This window comes from Clupea harengus, chromosome 21 (assembly GCF_900700415.2).
Source record: "Clupea harengus chromosome 21, Ch_v2.0.2, whole genome shotgun sequence".
NCBI classification, from domain to species: domain Eukaryota; kingdom Metazoa; phylum Chordata; class Actinopteri; order Clupeiformes; family Clupeidae; genus Clupea; species Clupea harengus.
This window is the reverse complement of record NC_045172.1, coordinates 20,382,299-20,396,557: the sequence shown is the minus strand read 5'-3', so window position 1 is coordinate 20,396,557 and position 14,259 is coordinate 20,382,299. Positions and strand designations below refer to the sequence as shown.

Sequence of the window (14,259 nt, the reverse complement as noted above, 5' to 3'; positions counted from 1 at the left end):
ACACACACACACACACACACACACACACACACACTTGAACGAAAGACATGAGGAAGACAAACATGGATTGGAAAAAAAACAAAAGAAAACAATGTGAATCACTACAGCCATTTTGTGAAGGCTAAATTGAGGATGCCAACAGACAGAAATGCTAAGGCCATACTTCCAGACCAGTGTTTGACCTCTGACCTCCGGATGTTCATGCCTTCACATGTCGTTTCTCACCTGCTCTCTCTCTCTCTCTCTCTCTCTCTCTCTCTCTCTCATGCACTTGCGTCAGTTCTCCCAACAGCATCACCTAACACTTAACTCTCTCAAGCACTTTTGTTTGTTTTTGTTTTTGGTTTTGTTGTTTTTCCTGAAAGGATACTGTACACACTCGTCCTCTCCATCCGTGAGGATTTGATTTGTTAATGTGAAGAAGTGACACTAAAAAATGCTCTTCTAGTTTTGGTTTGCTGTGACATGCATAGCCTAGTTGACACTTTATTGATCAGCCCGTGACCTCTGATCAGTTTCCTTCCTGTTGAGTGTTTGCTCTCTCTTCTTCTCTTCTTTTCCTCTTTTGAGGTTTGACACAGGACCTCCTCTGCTTCGAACAGTGATGTCATTTCCTGTGGGTCCTGATTTTTTGCGTTTTGTAAGACCCCCCTTAAGGTCCGCGGGTGTCACACTTTGTGAGCTGCCTCAGGTAGCTGTCGCTGTGGACACCTGGACCCAAACACACACACACACACACACACACACACACACACACACACACACACACACACTCTATCCTCCATAACCGAGCGGCTATCTTTTGTTAATTCTGGTGCCATCGTTTAAGCCCCCTCCTCTCCTCTTCAGCGTGTTTCTGAGGGATGGGCAGTGCCCCCCCCCCAGCCCTCTATCTCTCTCCCACATACAAACCCCAAATGGCATAACAGCAGATCAAGTGTTATTCTTGAAGTGCTCGTGGTTTGACCGACAGTTTCTCAGATCTGTTTTTTTTTTTTTTTCTCTTCAGGAAATTTTCATATTGCCATAACAGATTTGATTACACTAAGTTATGAGTCTCTCTTTTTCGCCATTTTTTTGCGCTAACTCTACCTGTTCGACTTCTCTTCCTTCGTCTTGGCTTTCTCAGCTGGGTCATCAACTGGAACAACACATCAACAACAACAACAACAACAACAACAGCAACAACATCAGGGATACAGTACTATGCTTTTCTAAGTTACAGCAATTATGCAACCAACCGTGGTTCCACTCACCTTGGAACCACAAACAAACAAACAAAAAACCTTCTACAGAGACTGTAGCATTTTTTTTTTATTAAAACAAACAAACAAAAAAGCAAAAATAATTCACCCCAAAAGATGGATTTGGGGGTTTAGTTTAGCAGAACTAGCCCATGGCCTGAACAGTCTGCAGGAGCAGTGCCAACAAGACACCACCATATCCTGTCACTTTGTGTGAGTGTGTGAGCGAGTGTTTGTGTCTGTGTGTGTGTGTGTGTGAGTGTGTGTGTGAGTGTGAGTGTGAGTGAGTGTGTGTGAGTGAGTGTGTGCGTGTGAGTGTGCAAGTGTGTGAGTGTGCACGTGTGTGTGTGAGTGTGTGTTCCTGTGATGTGTAGTGGATCTGCGGTGCAACTTGCTTGGTGGGTTGTTATCAGTGTGTGTGTGTGTGTGTGTGTGTGTGTGTGTGTGTGTGTGTGTGTGTGTGTGTATTTAGAAAGCGCAGCAGTGTGACAGCAATGGTGGTGTCAATAACAAACAGGCCTCGACTCTCTCCTGAGAGGCCGAATAACTTGTGAGTTTCAGCCTCCCCTTCCCCTCTTATGTAGCCCTGAACCCCCCCATAACAGACAGAGACAGACTGAGTCAGTGGTAATGAGGTTCTGACACAGGTGTCCTGCGCCCACCCCCACCCCCTCCGTCTCCCAACCAATCAGCACTTCCTAGACACCTTCCCCAACCAATCAGCACTTCCTAGGCACCCAGTCCCACCCGCCCCCCGGGACCTTTCAGAGGTCCGTCGGCCTCTAGCAGTCTCTACTGTACAGTAAGATCCCTCTCTTCTCCCCCCTATCCCAGGCCAGGCTCACAAGAGGAGGTACAGGCCTTCTTTTGTAAGAAATGACTCCCCTTCTCCCCTGTTGGTGTGAGCCATGAAATATATATATTAAGAGTACTGATGATAACCCAACTGGATTGGCTGCATATTATAGAAAATGCACATTTATGTAAATATGAATGTTGTTTTTAGATTGTGAATATAGCATGAGGTTGTGTCTATTATTTTCAAAGATATCACAAAGCAAATCAGTTCTTTATAAAACATTTAAAAAAGGTTATTATTCCATAAGATTGTACTGTTGTTTATTTTATATATCTATTTTTAATTGTATTAATTTATGTCAGTGCCCCCCCCCCCTCCCCTCCCCCCAAACAAAACAGTCTCTTGTTGTCATGGTGAGGCTTTGAGTTTTTTCTGTTCAAACAAGGATCAAATGTTACCTTACCAACGGCACCGTGACAAAACATCAGCTCATAATTTACCTCAGACACACCTCATCCCCCCCCCCCCGAAAATTGAATTGATCCCAGCGATCAGCCTCGGCCCAGTGTTCCAGCAGTGTGTCAGTGCTCCAGTAGGCATCAGACGGGCATCAGCCTCGGCCCAGTGTTCCAGCAGTGTGTCAGTGCTCCAGTAGGCATCAGACGGGCATCAGCCTCGGCCCAGTGTTCCAGCAGTGTGTCAGTGCTCCAGTAGGCATCAGACGGGCATCAGCCTCGGCCCAGTGTTCCAGCAGTGTGTCAGTGCTCCTGTAGGCATCAGACGGGCATCAGACGGGCATCAGCCTCGGCCCAGTGTTCCAGCAGTGTGTCAGTGCTCCAGTAGGCATCAGACGGGCATCAACGGCGGCCCAGTGTTCCAGCAGCGTGTCAGTGCTCCAGTAGGCATCAGACGGGCGTTCCAAGGACGTGTTTCAGTGTCAGACCTGGAGAAGCTAACTCTGAGGAAGTGTTAAACCTCCTAGCAAACCAAAGCCATAGGGCTCTCTTTTTACTCCGAGTGAACTTCCTCAGGTCTGCCTCTAAACCAGGTGTCTGGATCCCCCTTCCCCCCCCTGACCAGCAGCAGCGTGTTGGCTTGTTTTTTCTCATTTTCCTCCTCTCTATAAACGCATTACCTCTGAAACGCGGCTGGCTAGCTCAGCGCGGCCGGGTGGGCGGGTGTTCACGTGGGGTTCGTGTCGCTAGAACCCCTCAGTCTGCCGTCGCTCGGTCAGTCCGCAGCACCGACCGGACCGGACCGGACCGGACCAGACCGACCGGGACTGACCCGATGTCTTTTCAAACGGACTTGCCATTTTTAATTGCTTTGCAAAAAAAAGAAAAGAAAAAAATGAAATGAAAAGTATTTCACGAACTGTTTCAGAAGGCCTGGTTGGAAGTGATTGTTAATTGTTGTACAGAAAAATGTATGCTATTCCTTTCAATTAAAGTATAGTGACTGCTCTGAGCTCGGACTCCGATGTGTTCAGTGACTCCTCCACACTCTCCCCCATAGCACAGTAATCATCATAAAACATCAATCAAATAAATATCACAGTGGGCTACAAACTGAAAGTTTTTATTTTTACATTATTACTATGAAAATGTGTGATGACATACAAAAATACACTTCTTTTTATACAACATAACACAACCTAAAGGTGGTCCAAGGCACTGTGTGTTTAATCCATCCAGAAGACATCACACGATGCACAATCTGCAGAGAAGCCTCTTTACCCAAGTCAACGTCAGTCAACGTATCAGAATCCTCGTAATGAACGTACAGTCCAGGCATCAGCCGAACGCTGAGAAGGCCCACTGGCGCACATCTGTGGGGCATTGTGGGTATCTCTGTATGGCCTCCATGACCTGGGTGTGGTCCAGCATGAGCTTCATCAGCTGGTAGTCTCTCTGGATCTTCACACTGCACGCCTCCACTGGCCTGATCAGCTCCAGCTGCTGGAGGTGTTCAAAGGCCTACAGACACACAGAGAGGACACAAACGCTGATGGATGCTCTATTGACTATTCACTGCTAAACAGATCACACACACACACACACACACAGAGACAGACAGACAGACACACACACAGACACAGATACAGACACAAACTTCCATTACTATCTAGGCTTGCCAAGGAGGTTACGTTTTCTGTGTCTTTTGTCTGATTTACAGCAAGATAACGCAAAAACTACCAGGCCGATTTTCATGAAATTTAGTGGTGGGGTGTAGCACGGACCAAGGAAAAATCCATTACATTTTGGACCAGATCCGAATCAAGGGGAGGATCCAGGGAGTTTTTTTCTTTCTTTTTTAACATTGTGAAATAGGGCATATTGGCTTTGGCAGAGGTCTGCACTCACTGAGTGCTCCTCTAGTATTTACATGTTTCAATTTGATTTGAAACATTATCAAATTGAAACAGTGACACATCTATTTATACAGCAGGTCAGTCTGTCACTGGAGTGTGCAATGTCCATGGATATCCACCAGATGGCAGTCAAACGGCATATCAGGCTTGAATTGTTCTGGATCATGCCCAGTTAAGAGTCAGTCCTTTTAACCACTTAAGAACACCAACAATCTAGACATAAAATATTATAATTGAAAATTGAATACTGGAACAATATTGAACTTAGAAATAAAAAAAACATTTAAAAAGCGAGGTGGGGGGGGGAAGGGGGGGGTCTTTGGGGTCCTGCTTTTTCATGACAGCTTACCTTGATGACGACTGGTTTCTCAAAGTTGTGGATGGAGTGTGACTTCCTGCTGATGAACTTCTTGAATTCTGGAAGAGCACAGGAGAAATGTAATCATCTTGTCATTATACTGATTACTACAGAGCTACCCGTGTCTGGTGCTTCCCCCCCCTCACCATTGTGCACCATCTGGAAGTTGAAAGGCTCGCCCTCATAGATGTCATTCAGGTGCTTCATGGCAATGATGAGGCACAGCTCCAGAACAGAGACACCTGTGCACACACACACACACACACACACACACACACACACACACGATGCATGGGAACTTTAAAACACACCTGTGCACACACACACACACACTTAAGTAAAAGTACCAATACAGCAATGTAAAAGTACTCCATTAGATGCATTCCATTAGTTGCATGAAATGGAAATACTCAAGTAAAGTACAAGAACCTCAAAATTGTACTTCCAGAGTCCAGAGACGGGGTTAAATATGAGGTATAGCTAAGGAGCCGAAATCAGTCTGACCATCCCTTTAAACCATTTCAGAGATTCTACTCAGGCACTCCACGTTTCAACATTTCTAAACGTTTTGGGGCCTTAATAGAATTGAAAATAGAAAAGCCTTTATTGTCATTGTATTGTAAAGCGGCTTCTATTGCGTTCTTTGTTATTCTATGTGCCCTGTGCTCCCGTAGCTGTGCATAGTGATTGCAGCTCTCACCGTGGAGAATGTTTGCCTTGGAGTCCACGCTGCTCAAGCGGCCAACTTCCAGCAGGTCGGCCGGCTTGATGACAGGGTTTGATACCGTCACACGGCCAAGCACCAGCAGCTGCGGTGTGGGCCACACACATGCGTACACATACACACACACACACATGCGCACACACACACACAAACATGCATACAGACACAAACACAAACACATTAATCTCCTAGGAGAACCACAATGACCTACCACACTAACACTCCACACAAAACAGTCAGACAAAGGCCAGTTTCTAGCACAGCTGTTCCCATACTAACTAGTCAGCGCAGCTTCAGAGACCACTTAAGACCCACAAATCTGTAGCGCCCCGACGGTAAATAAGCATAAGGGGGGGGGGCTGTGGTGGAGGAAGGTGGGTGACGCTAACCACAACACAGGGAGAGTTCAGACACTAGGATGCTCAGAGCAACTCCCACAAATGAAAGTGCAGTCTATGAAACCAAGCATTATGAAAGCACAAACACACACACACAGACACAGACACAGACACACAGACACACACAGAGACACACAAACACTTAAACACACAGACACAAACACACACACAGGCAAGTCGACTGTGTGGTGGGGAGTGCATTTGACAAAAGCAAGATTACAGCCTTACCAGCAACAAGTGCAGTGAGCGGAAATCCTTGCTGCTGTTGAAGTGTTTTCGTAGAACGTCCTCCACTGATTTGTCCTCACACAGTTTCTAGATGGAGGACAATAAAGCACACGGGAAAAAGATGAATACAGTCCTTCACCACTCAGAATGGCCAGCACACTCAGACCCATGCTATGGAAAACACGTGTGTGTCAAATTAGTTCTTTTTTTTGCCCTTCCAGAAACGTAAAATTTAAACATTTTAGTATGTTTTGATCAAACTATAAATATATCTCAACATAACAAGCAAAGGCCAAGCACTTCCACAATACCATAGATCAACCCCTGACCCCTTCTTGCTTTTATTGCCCACCATTCACTGAACACGGCGAGCTTCACGCCAAGCTAGCTAGGCTAGGCTCAAAAGAATGGCTATAATTATGGCTATAAGTACGGCTATAAGTACGGCTATAAGTATGGCTATAAGTACGGCTATAAGTACGGCTCCAACCAGCTCATGGAACGCAAGTGTCAGTGTCCCACTCACGTATGAGAGTGAGACACTAAGTGTCGGGGTTAAGGTCGAGGGGAAGGAACAAATACATAATCTTGTGAATTTAGCTTGCACTAGTACAAAATTAATGTCGCTGGCTTTCTGTGCTTGAATCTGTTTGTCTCAAATTCTAGTACTTTCCAGACCATGAAGTTCACCTTAACGTTGGCGTTCCACTCGTCTGAGAACTTGGTGTCGGGGAAGTCGGCGGGCAGACTCAGCTGGGAGAGCACCGTCTCCAGGTACTGGCTGAAGCCCATGGAGCTGAGCAGGTGGATCTGCCGGTGGGAGAAGCGTGACTTCACTCTCTTCTCAAGCAGCTCCAGCACATCCTGACCAGGCAGAGAGAGAGAGAGAGAGAGAGAGAGAGAGAGAACCACAGTTAACATACTGAGAGAGAGAGAGAGAGCGAGAGAACCACAGTTAACATACTGAGAGAGAGAGAGAGAACCACAGTTAACATACTGAGAGAGAGAGAGAGAGAGAGCCACAGTTATACTGAGAGAGAGAGAGAGAGAGAGAGAGAGAGAAACACAGTTAACATACTGAGAGAGAGAGAGCGAGAGAACCACAGTTAACATACTGAGAGAGAGAGAGAGAGAGAGAGAACCATAGTTAACATACTGAGAGAGAGAGAGAGAGAGAACCATAGTTAACATACTGAGAGAGAGAGAGAGAGAGAGAGAACCATAGTTAACATACTGAGAGAGAGAGAGCGAGAGAACCACAGTTAACATACTGAGAGAGAGAGAGAGAGAGAGAACCATAGTTAACATACTGAGAGAGAGAGAGAGAGAGAGAGAACCACAGTTAACATACTGAGAGAGAGAGAGAGAGAGAGAGAACCATAGTTAACATACTGAGAGAGAGAGAGCGAGAGAACCACAGTTAACATACTGAGAGAGAGAGAGAGCGAGAGAACCACAGTTAACATACTGAGAGAGAGAGAGAGAGAACCACAGTTATACTGAGAGAGAGAGAACCACAGTTAACATACTGAGAGAGAGAGAGAGAGAGAGAGAACCACAGTTAACATACTGAGAGAGAGAGAGCGAGAGAACCACAGTTAACATACTGAGAGAGAGAGAGCGAGAGAACCACAGTTAACATACTGAGAGAGAGACAGAGAGAACCACAGTTAACATACTGAGAGAGAGAGAGAGAGAAAAACACAGTTAACATACTGAGAGAGAGAGAGCGAGAGAACCACAGTTAACATACTGAGAGAGAGAGAGAGAGCGAGAGAACCACAGTTAACATACTGAGAGAGAGAGAGAGAGAAAACCACAGTTAACATACTGAGAGAGAGAGAGAGCGAGAGAACCACAGTTAACATACTGAGAGAGAGAGAGAGAGCGAGAGAGAGAGAGAACCACAGTTAACATACTGAGAGAGAGAATCACAGTTAACATACTGAGAGAGAGAGAGAGAGTGAGAGAGAGAGAGAGAGAACCACAGTTACCATACTGAGATAGAGAACCACACATAACACACACAGGCAGAGAAAGAGAGAGAAGCAGAGAGAGGCTGAGAGAGAGAGAGGCTGAGAGAGAGAGATGCTGAGAGAGAGAGAGAGAGGCTGAGAGAGAGAGAGAGAGAGAGAGAGAGAGAGAGAGAGAGGCTGAGAAACCTAGAGAGAGCAGGAGGACCAAGAGCACAAACTAACTGACTTGCAAGGTAAGTGAAAACACACATTGCTGAGGTACAGTTCACGTTGGTTTTTGTTTTTGGTGTTTTTTTGTTGTTTGGGGGGGGGGGGGCTTTTCTAGCATTTATCTGATAGGACAGTGAAGATATGACAGGAAATGAGTGGGAGACAGAGTTGGCTCGAGAAATCACCTCAGAACGGAATCGAATCTGGGCCCTCAGGAAATTGGGAGCGCAATGGGTCCTACACCCATTTATGGTATGCTAATGCTAACACTGCACTACAGCTCCCCCTCGCACTGGTTTTTAACAGGTTTGTATTAATGGTCAACTACTACACAGTACACAACTGACCTTATTTTCTCTGTTAAGTCTTACTCTTCCCTACCGGACCATTCCTCTCTTCGGACTTTAAACAGCTTTATACGTACATGTATGCATTGATGGCATGTGCACTGTAATGTAACAGGAGCCTGGCATTAGGAAAGGGTTTATGTAGTGAAGCAGACGCACCAGTCGACAGGTGAGGCCCACTACTGCGATGGGAGCCTGGGCAGACTGCGAGACGTCCAGCAAGTTGTACAGAAGCGTCTGGTTCTTGTGGTGGGCAAAGAGATCAAACTCATCCAGCACGAAGATCACTGGGCGACTGCTGTGACGGTCACCTAGAGAGAAACTGGGTCAATGCATGGTGACTTTGTCCACACACACACACACACACACACACACACACACACATCACACATGGAGCATTGCGATGTTATGGTAACACACCACAATTTGTTATTTGTTAAGGACAGTATTTCCATGGCATCACATGAGCTTTTACCTTTCTTGAGTGCTTCCAGAAGGAACGCAAGGTTCTCAGCAAAACTACCCTGAAAGAGTAGACAAGCGTGTCATCAAAGCGCACAGTAACATTCCAATCATGGTAGCCTCTTTGCACGATTAAAAACACACAAAGACAAAAACGGCATAAATTAGCAAAAACAAAGAAACTGCATTTCACAGTTTAAAAACAAACTCATTTTGAGAGACTGATGTGCCCAGAGCTTCACTGGCTCTCAAGCTCAGGGGTGCGTCTCCTTAAAGTGCCTTTATCATTTAACAATGGCTGCTGAATGTTCAGAGAGACTATCGGTTTGAATACTCTCTCCCCTAGTTACACAAGCGACCACAGTCCAGCTTTGCTGATCATGCCCTTTACTCTGCATGCTCCCCCATCTCTGACCCGGGTGTAGATTTGGGGTGAAAGGTCAACCAATACGATTTATCATCCTCACAGGATGGCTTGTGGATATCACTTACAAAAACTTTGTCTCCAACAACGTTCTCCAAGTTGAGCTGTCTTGTGATCTCTTTGAGGGCGATCCTATCATCAGTCTGCAGTAACCCTGAAAGAGCAGAGCAGCGTTATCATCTATGAATTAAATAACAAGAATGTTTATAAGGGTAACATATTTTTTTAATATTTTTATATATAAATATAAGTGCTAGAATGTGTACATACATTCCTGAAAAAAAACTCACCATTTAAATGCACCAACATAATGTTACTCTTAACATCTTTCTCCTGCAGTAGTTCCTTCAGGACGTAGCTCAGTAGCTGAGGAGTCAAAGCAGATTCACAGAGACCATCAGTAACTGACGAGTCAAAGCAGATACAGACATATCCTGAGGAGTCAAAGCAGATACAGACATATCCTGAGGGATCAAAGCAGATACAGACATATCCTGAGGAGTCAAAGCAGATACAGACATATCCTGAGACCATCTGTCCAATTTGGTACATGAACAGACAAGCCAGAGCGTATGGGTGCATGAAGTCTCTAAAAGCCCAAAGTAATCAACAAGGGAGGTAAACAAAATAATGATAGAATATGACTGGAAATTATGCAAGTAAGTTGGAGATCGTATAAAGGTTCATTCAAAGTGTAACTCTAAAATTCAATATAACACTAAATACGTGCTAATGATTTCTGCTTTACATAGTGTTACGAGGTCAAACTATATACACTACCGTTCAAAAGTTTGGGGTCACACAGATAATTTCGTGTTTTCCATGAAAACTCACACTTTTATTTACCAAATGAGTTGCAAAATGAATAGAAAATATAGTCAAGACATTGACAAGGTTAGAAATAATGATTTCTATTTGAAATATTAATTTTGTTCTTCAAACTTTGCTTTCGTCAAAGAATGCTCCATTTGCAGCAATTACAGCATTGCAGACCTTTGGCATTCTAGCTGTTAATTTGTTGAGGTTATCTGTAGAAATTTCACCCTACGCTTCCTGAAGCACCTCCCACAAGTTGGATTGGCTTGATGGGCACTTCTTGCGTACCATACGGTCAAGCTGCTCCCACAACAGCTCAATGGGGTTGAGATCTGGTGACTGCGCTGGCCACTCTATTACAGACAGCATACCAGCTGCCTGCTTCTTCCCTAAATATTTCTTGCATAATTTGGAGGTGTGCTTTGGGTCATTGTCCTGTTGTAGGAGGAAATTGGCTCCAATCAAGCGCTGTACACAGGATATGGCATGGTGTTGCAAAATGGAGTGATAGCCTTCCTTATTTAAAATCCCTTTTACTTTGTACAAATCTCCCACTTCACCAGCACCAAAGCAGCCCCAGACCATCACATTACCTCCACCATGCTTGACGGATGGCCTCAGGCACTCTTCCAGCATCTTTTCACCTATTCTGCGTCTCACAAATGTTCTTCTGTGTGATCCAAACACCTCAAACTTTGATTCGTCTGTCAATAACCCTTTTTTCCAATCTTCCTCTGTCCAATGTCTGTGTTCTTTTGCCCATATCAATCTTTTCTTTTTATTGGCCAGTCTCAGATATGGCTTTTTCTTTGCCACTCATCAGGCCAGCATCCCAGAGTCGCCTCTTCACTGTAGACGTTGACACTGGCGTTTTGCGGGTACCATTTAAAGAAGCTGCCAGTTGAGGACCTGTGAGGCGTCTATTTCTCAAACTAGAGACTCTAATGTACTTGTCTTCTTGCTGAGTTGTCCACCGGGGCCTCCCACTTCTCTTTCTACTCTGTTAGAGCCCGTTTGTGTTGTTCTCTGAAGGGAGTAGTACACCGTTGTAGGACATTTTCAGTTTCTTCGCCATTTTTCGCATGGAATAGCCTTCATTTCTAAGAACAAGAATAGACTGGCGAGTTTCACATGAAAGTTCTCTTTTTCTGGCCATTTTGAGAGTATAATCGAACCCACAAATGTGATGCTCCAGATACTCAACTAGCTCAAAGGAAGGCCAGTTTTATAGCTTCTCTCACCAGCAAAACAGTTTTCAGCTGTGCTAACATAATTGCACAAGGGTTTTCTAATCATCCAGTAGGCTTCTAAGGCGATTAGCAAACACAATGTACCATTAGAACACTGGAGTGATAGTTGCTGGAAATGGGCCTCTATACACCTATGTAGATATTTCATTAAAAACCAGACGTTTCCACCTAGAATAGTCATTTACCACATTAACAATGTATAAAGTGTATTTCTGATTCATTTAATGTTATCTTCATTGAAAAAAACAGTGCTTTTCTTTGAAAAATAAGGACATTTCTAAGTGACCCCAAACTTTTGAACGGTAGTGTAGTTCCCTATATAACACAACATTGGCTGCTCAAGGTTTCTATTATCAGCACAGCGGTACAGCCAGATGAATCACTGTTTATTTGCTACACTAAATCCTGGGTATTTATTTCAACATCTAGCCCCACACTGCCTGTTTTTCCACTCCTGTTACTGATGGGGTTTTTCCATCTTGCCTTAAATTGAATGTAGAAACTGATATGGGTATCAATTTCCTTCAGCAGGAACAATAGCAGAAGAATCGTCACCACAACACACTTTCTGCTACATACAGTACGTATAATGCAGCCACTCAACACACACAAAAAGCCAGCGCTCCAGTTTCTGGAGGGGCCAGCGTGGGCCTGGTTCTGTTATTTCAGAACTCTTCCAGGACTGCTCCAGTCAGCTTTCCCAACGCTCAGCCAGGGGATATTGTTATCATGCAAACACCAGTTGGCAGACTGAGAGCAACACCGTCTTTGGGAATAGCTCTTCTGATGGCTCGTAGTGTGTGTGTGTGTGTGTGTGTGTGTGTGTGTGTGTGTGTGTGTCAGTATTGGAGGGCAATGTTGTGACTTCTACAGTAGCCACACGGCTGGGAGTGTAGTCTGGTAGCCAGGGTGGGGAGGGACTGAAGGTGAGCGCACACAGACATGAACACAGAGCGCCTCATTCATACCATTGTCTTGCCAGATCCCCTGGGTCCCACGATGAGTACCGAGTTACTCTCGCCGTGAACAGCCGTTCTCCTCAGCAGCTCCAGCAAGTGCCTGAAAGCAGTGGCAGCAGAAGACCACAAGCTCCGTAACTCTAACCCTCTACGCCCAAGACCCCTCCAGCACCATCTCTCTCGCACACACACACACACACACACACACACACACACACACACACACACACACACACACACACACACACACACACACACACACACACACAGCTCAATGACAAGGACAGGTGCTTGGAAGGTGGGGGTGAGAGGGGTGGGGTTGGGCTGGGCTGGGGTAGCACCCAGCCTGTCATGAAGGGGAGGTCAGGGTATGCCTGTCGAGCTGTGTTTTCACTAACCTTACCAATGCTCACATCAACACTGACTGTTTCTCTGGGTTCAAAACCGTGTTTATTCTTTTCAAGGGGGAAATCAATACAACTTGCAGTCAAAGATACTTGATGTGATTGCTGAGTCCTTTGTTCTAAGGCTAACATCATCGTAAAGGAATAAATAGTATAAAAGATGGTGTAGGTCAGTAGCTGGATACCCATCACACTTACTTGTGCTGAGATTCCAGACCCATGGGTCGGGTAGACAGCTCCTGCCGACAAAACCTCTGCCTCAAACATTTTTGTGCCTACAGATGTACACACAAAAACATGCACAGTTGCCGACAATCTTGAACAGGTCAATGCTACAAGACAACGTGAAAATCAATAGTTCAACTAAGATGTGCTGATCGAAGGTAATAAAGTCATCCATCCATCCATCCATCCATCCATTCATTGACATCCAGATCAATTAGTAATATGGCCAAATGCAAACCTGTGAGACACACTCCCCGACTGTCATATGGCTCTCCTTTGACTTTCTTTTGCTCATGGCTCTGTTCGTTACCTGGTCGAGATGGAGGGGGGGGGGGAACAGCATTAGCCACTGTTGGGGTCAAGGCTGATGTGTTAACACCGTCCCTCGTACCACCGAGATGCTGTCACACTGCGACAAAAACGAATGCTAACGTAGCTGCTCATCGATAGTTTTGTGCAGGATGTGGGCAACAGTCTTCCTACGTCTCCAGTAACCTGCTGTAGCCAGTGGACAGTAACGCTAAACTATAAGCACATCCTCATCTGACCTAACTTCGCCTCTAGAACAGAACCATGATGAGAGCGCAAACACGAGCTAAACGTTTCAAATGAAGTCATGCCTCTTATAGTTAGCAAGTTAGCAAGCATACTTACTGGAGTTTGCTTCTGAAACGTGGTGCTAAATTAAATGTAAGAATAACTGAAATTGACAAATACACCACACAAATTCCTCTCTAGTGTTTCCGCGCCATTTGTGAACTTTCAACTCAAAATCCTGCCACAAGGAAGTTTTCGGACCTAGAACAGAGACACTACAAAATCGGGAAGGGCTATCTTGAGCATATCCGGGGTTGTTGGTGTGGGGTGTCAGAACGAGGCTGGTAAGCCTGTGGTCTATCTTCTGTAACCCTGTGCACTTTAATTTTCAAACACACCTAAGCTATTTATAAATGTATTCCTCGCACTGAATCAGTTTATATTTACACTATTCCACATGCCAGTCCAGTGTTATACTGCGCAGTAAGTGGGTTACCAGGCTGCTGTCAAATCGGTATGGTATTTAA

At 45.1% G+C, this 14,259-nt stretch overlaps 1 protein-coding gene across 1 annotated transcript; it reads right to left on the bottom strand.

Moving 5' to 3' along the window:
- Window positions 1-3,745: 3,745 nt before the first annotated feature.
- On the bottom strand, window positions 3,746-14,058 carry orc4 (origin recognition complex, subunit 4). Its single transcript, XM_012829288.3, has 14 exons — window positions 13,850-14,058; window positions 13,434-13,505; window positions 13,169-13,245; window positions 12,576-12,666; window positions 9,832-9,907; window positions 9,610-9,695; window positions 9,131-9,179; window positions 8,815-8,966; window positions 6,813-6,986; window positions 6,123-6,209; window positions 5,473-5,581; window positions 4,919-5,014; window positions 4,764-4,831; window positions 3,746-4,019 (listed from the first exon to the last, which is right to left on the bottom strand). Exons 2-14 carry the CDS (start codon window positions 13,488-13,490, stop codon window positions 3,837-3,839), a joined length of 1,305 nt encoding a protein of 434 aa, XP_012684742.2. The 5' UTR covers window positions 13,491-13,505; window positions 13,850-14,058; the 3' UTR covers window positions 3,746-3,836.
- Between the last annotated feature and the right edge of the window lie 201 nt (window positions 14,059-14,259).

Coding starts and splice junctions, on each gene's coding strand:
- orc4 (XM_012829288.3), bottom strand. CDS start 13,490: ATGAGCAAAAGAAAGTCAAAGGAGAGCCATATGACAGTCGGGGAGTGT. Junction 13,246..13,433: donor TCGGGGAGTGTGTCTCACAG/GTTTGCATTTGG, acceptor GTACATCTGTAG/GCACAAAAATGTTTGAGGCA. Junction 6,987..8,814: donor TGGGCCTCACCTGTCGACTG/GTGCGTCTGCTT, acceptor CTGCCTGGTCAG/GATGTGCTGGAGCTGCTTGA.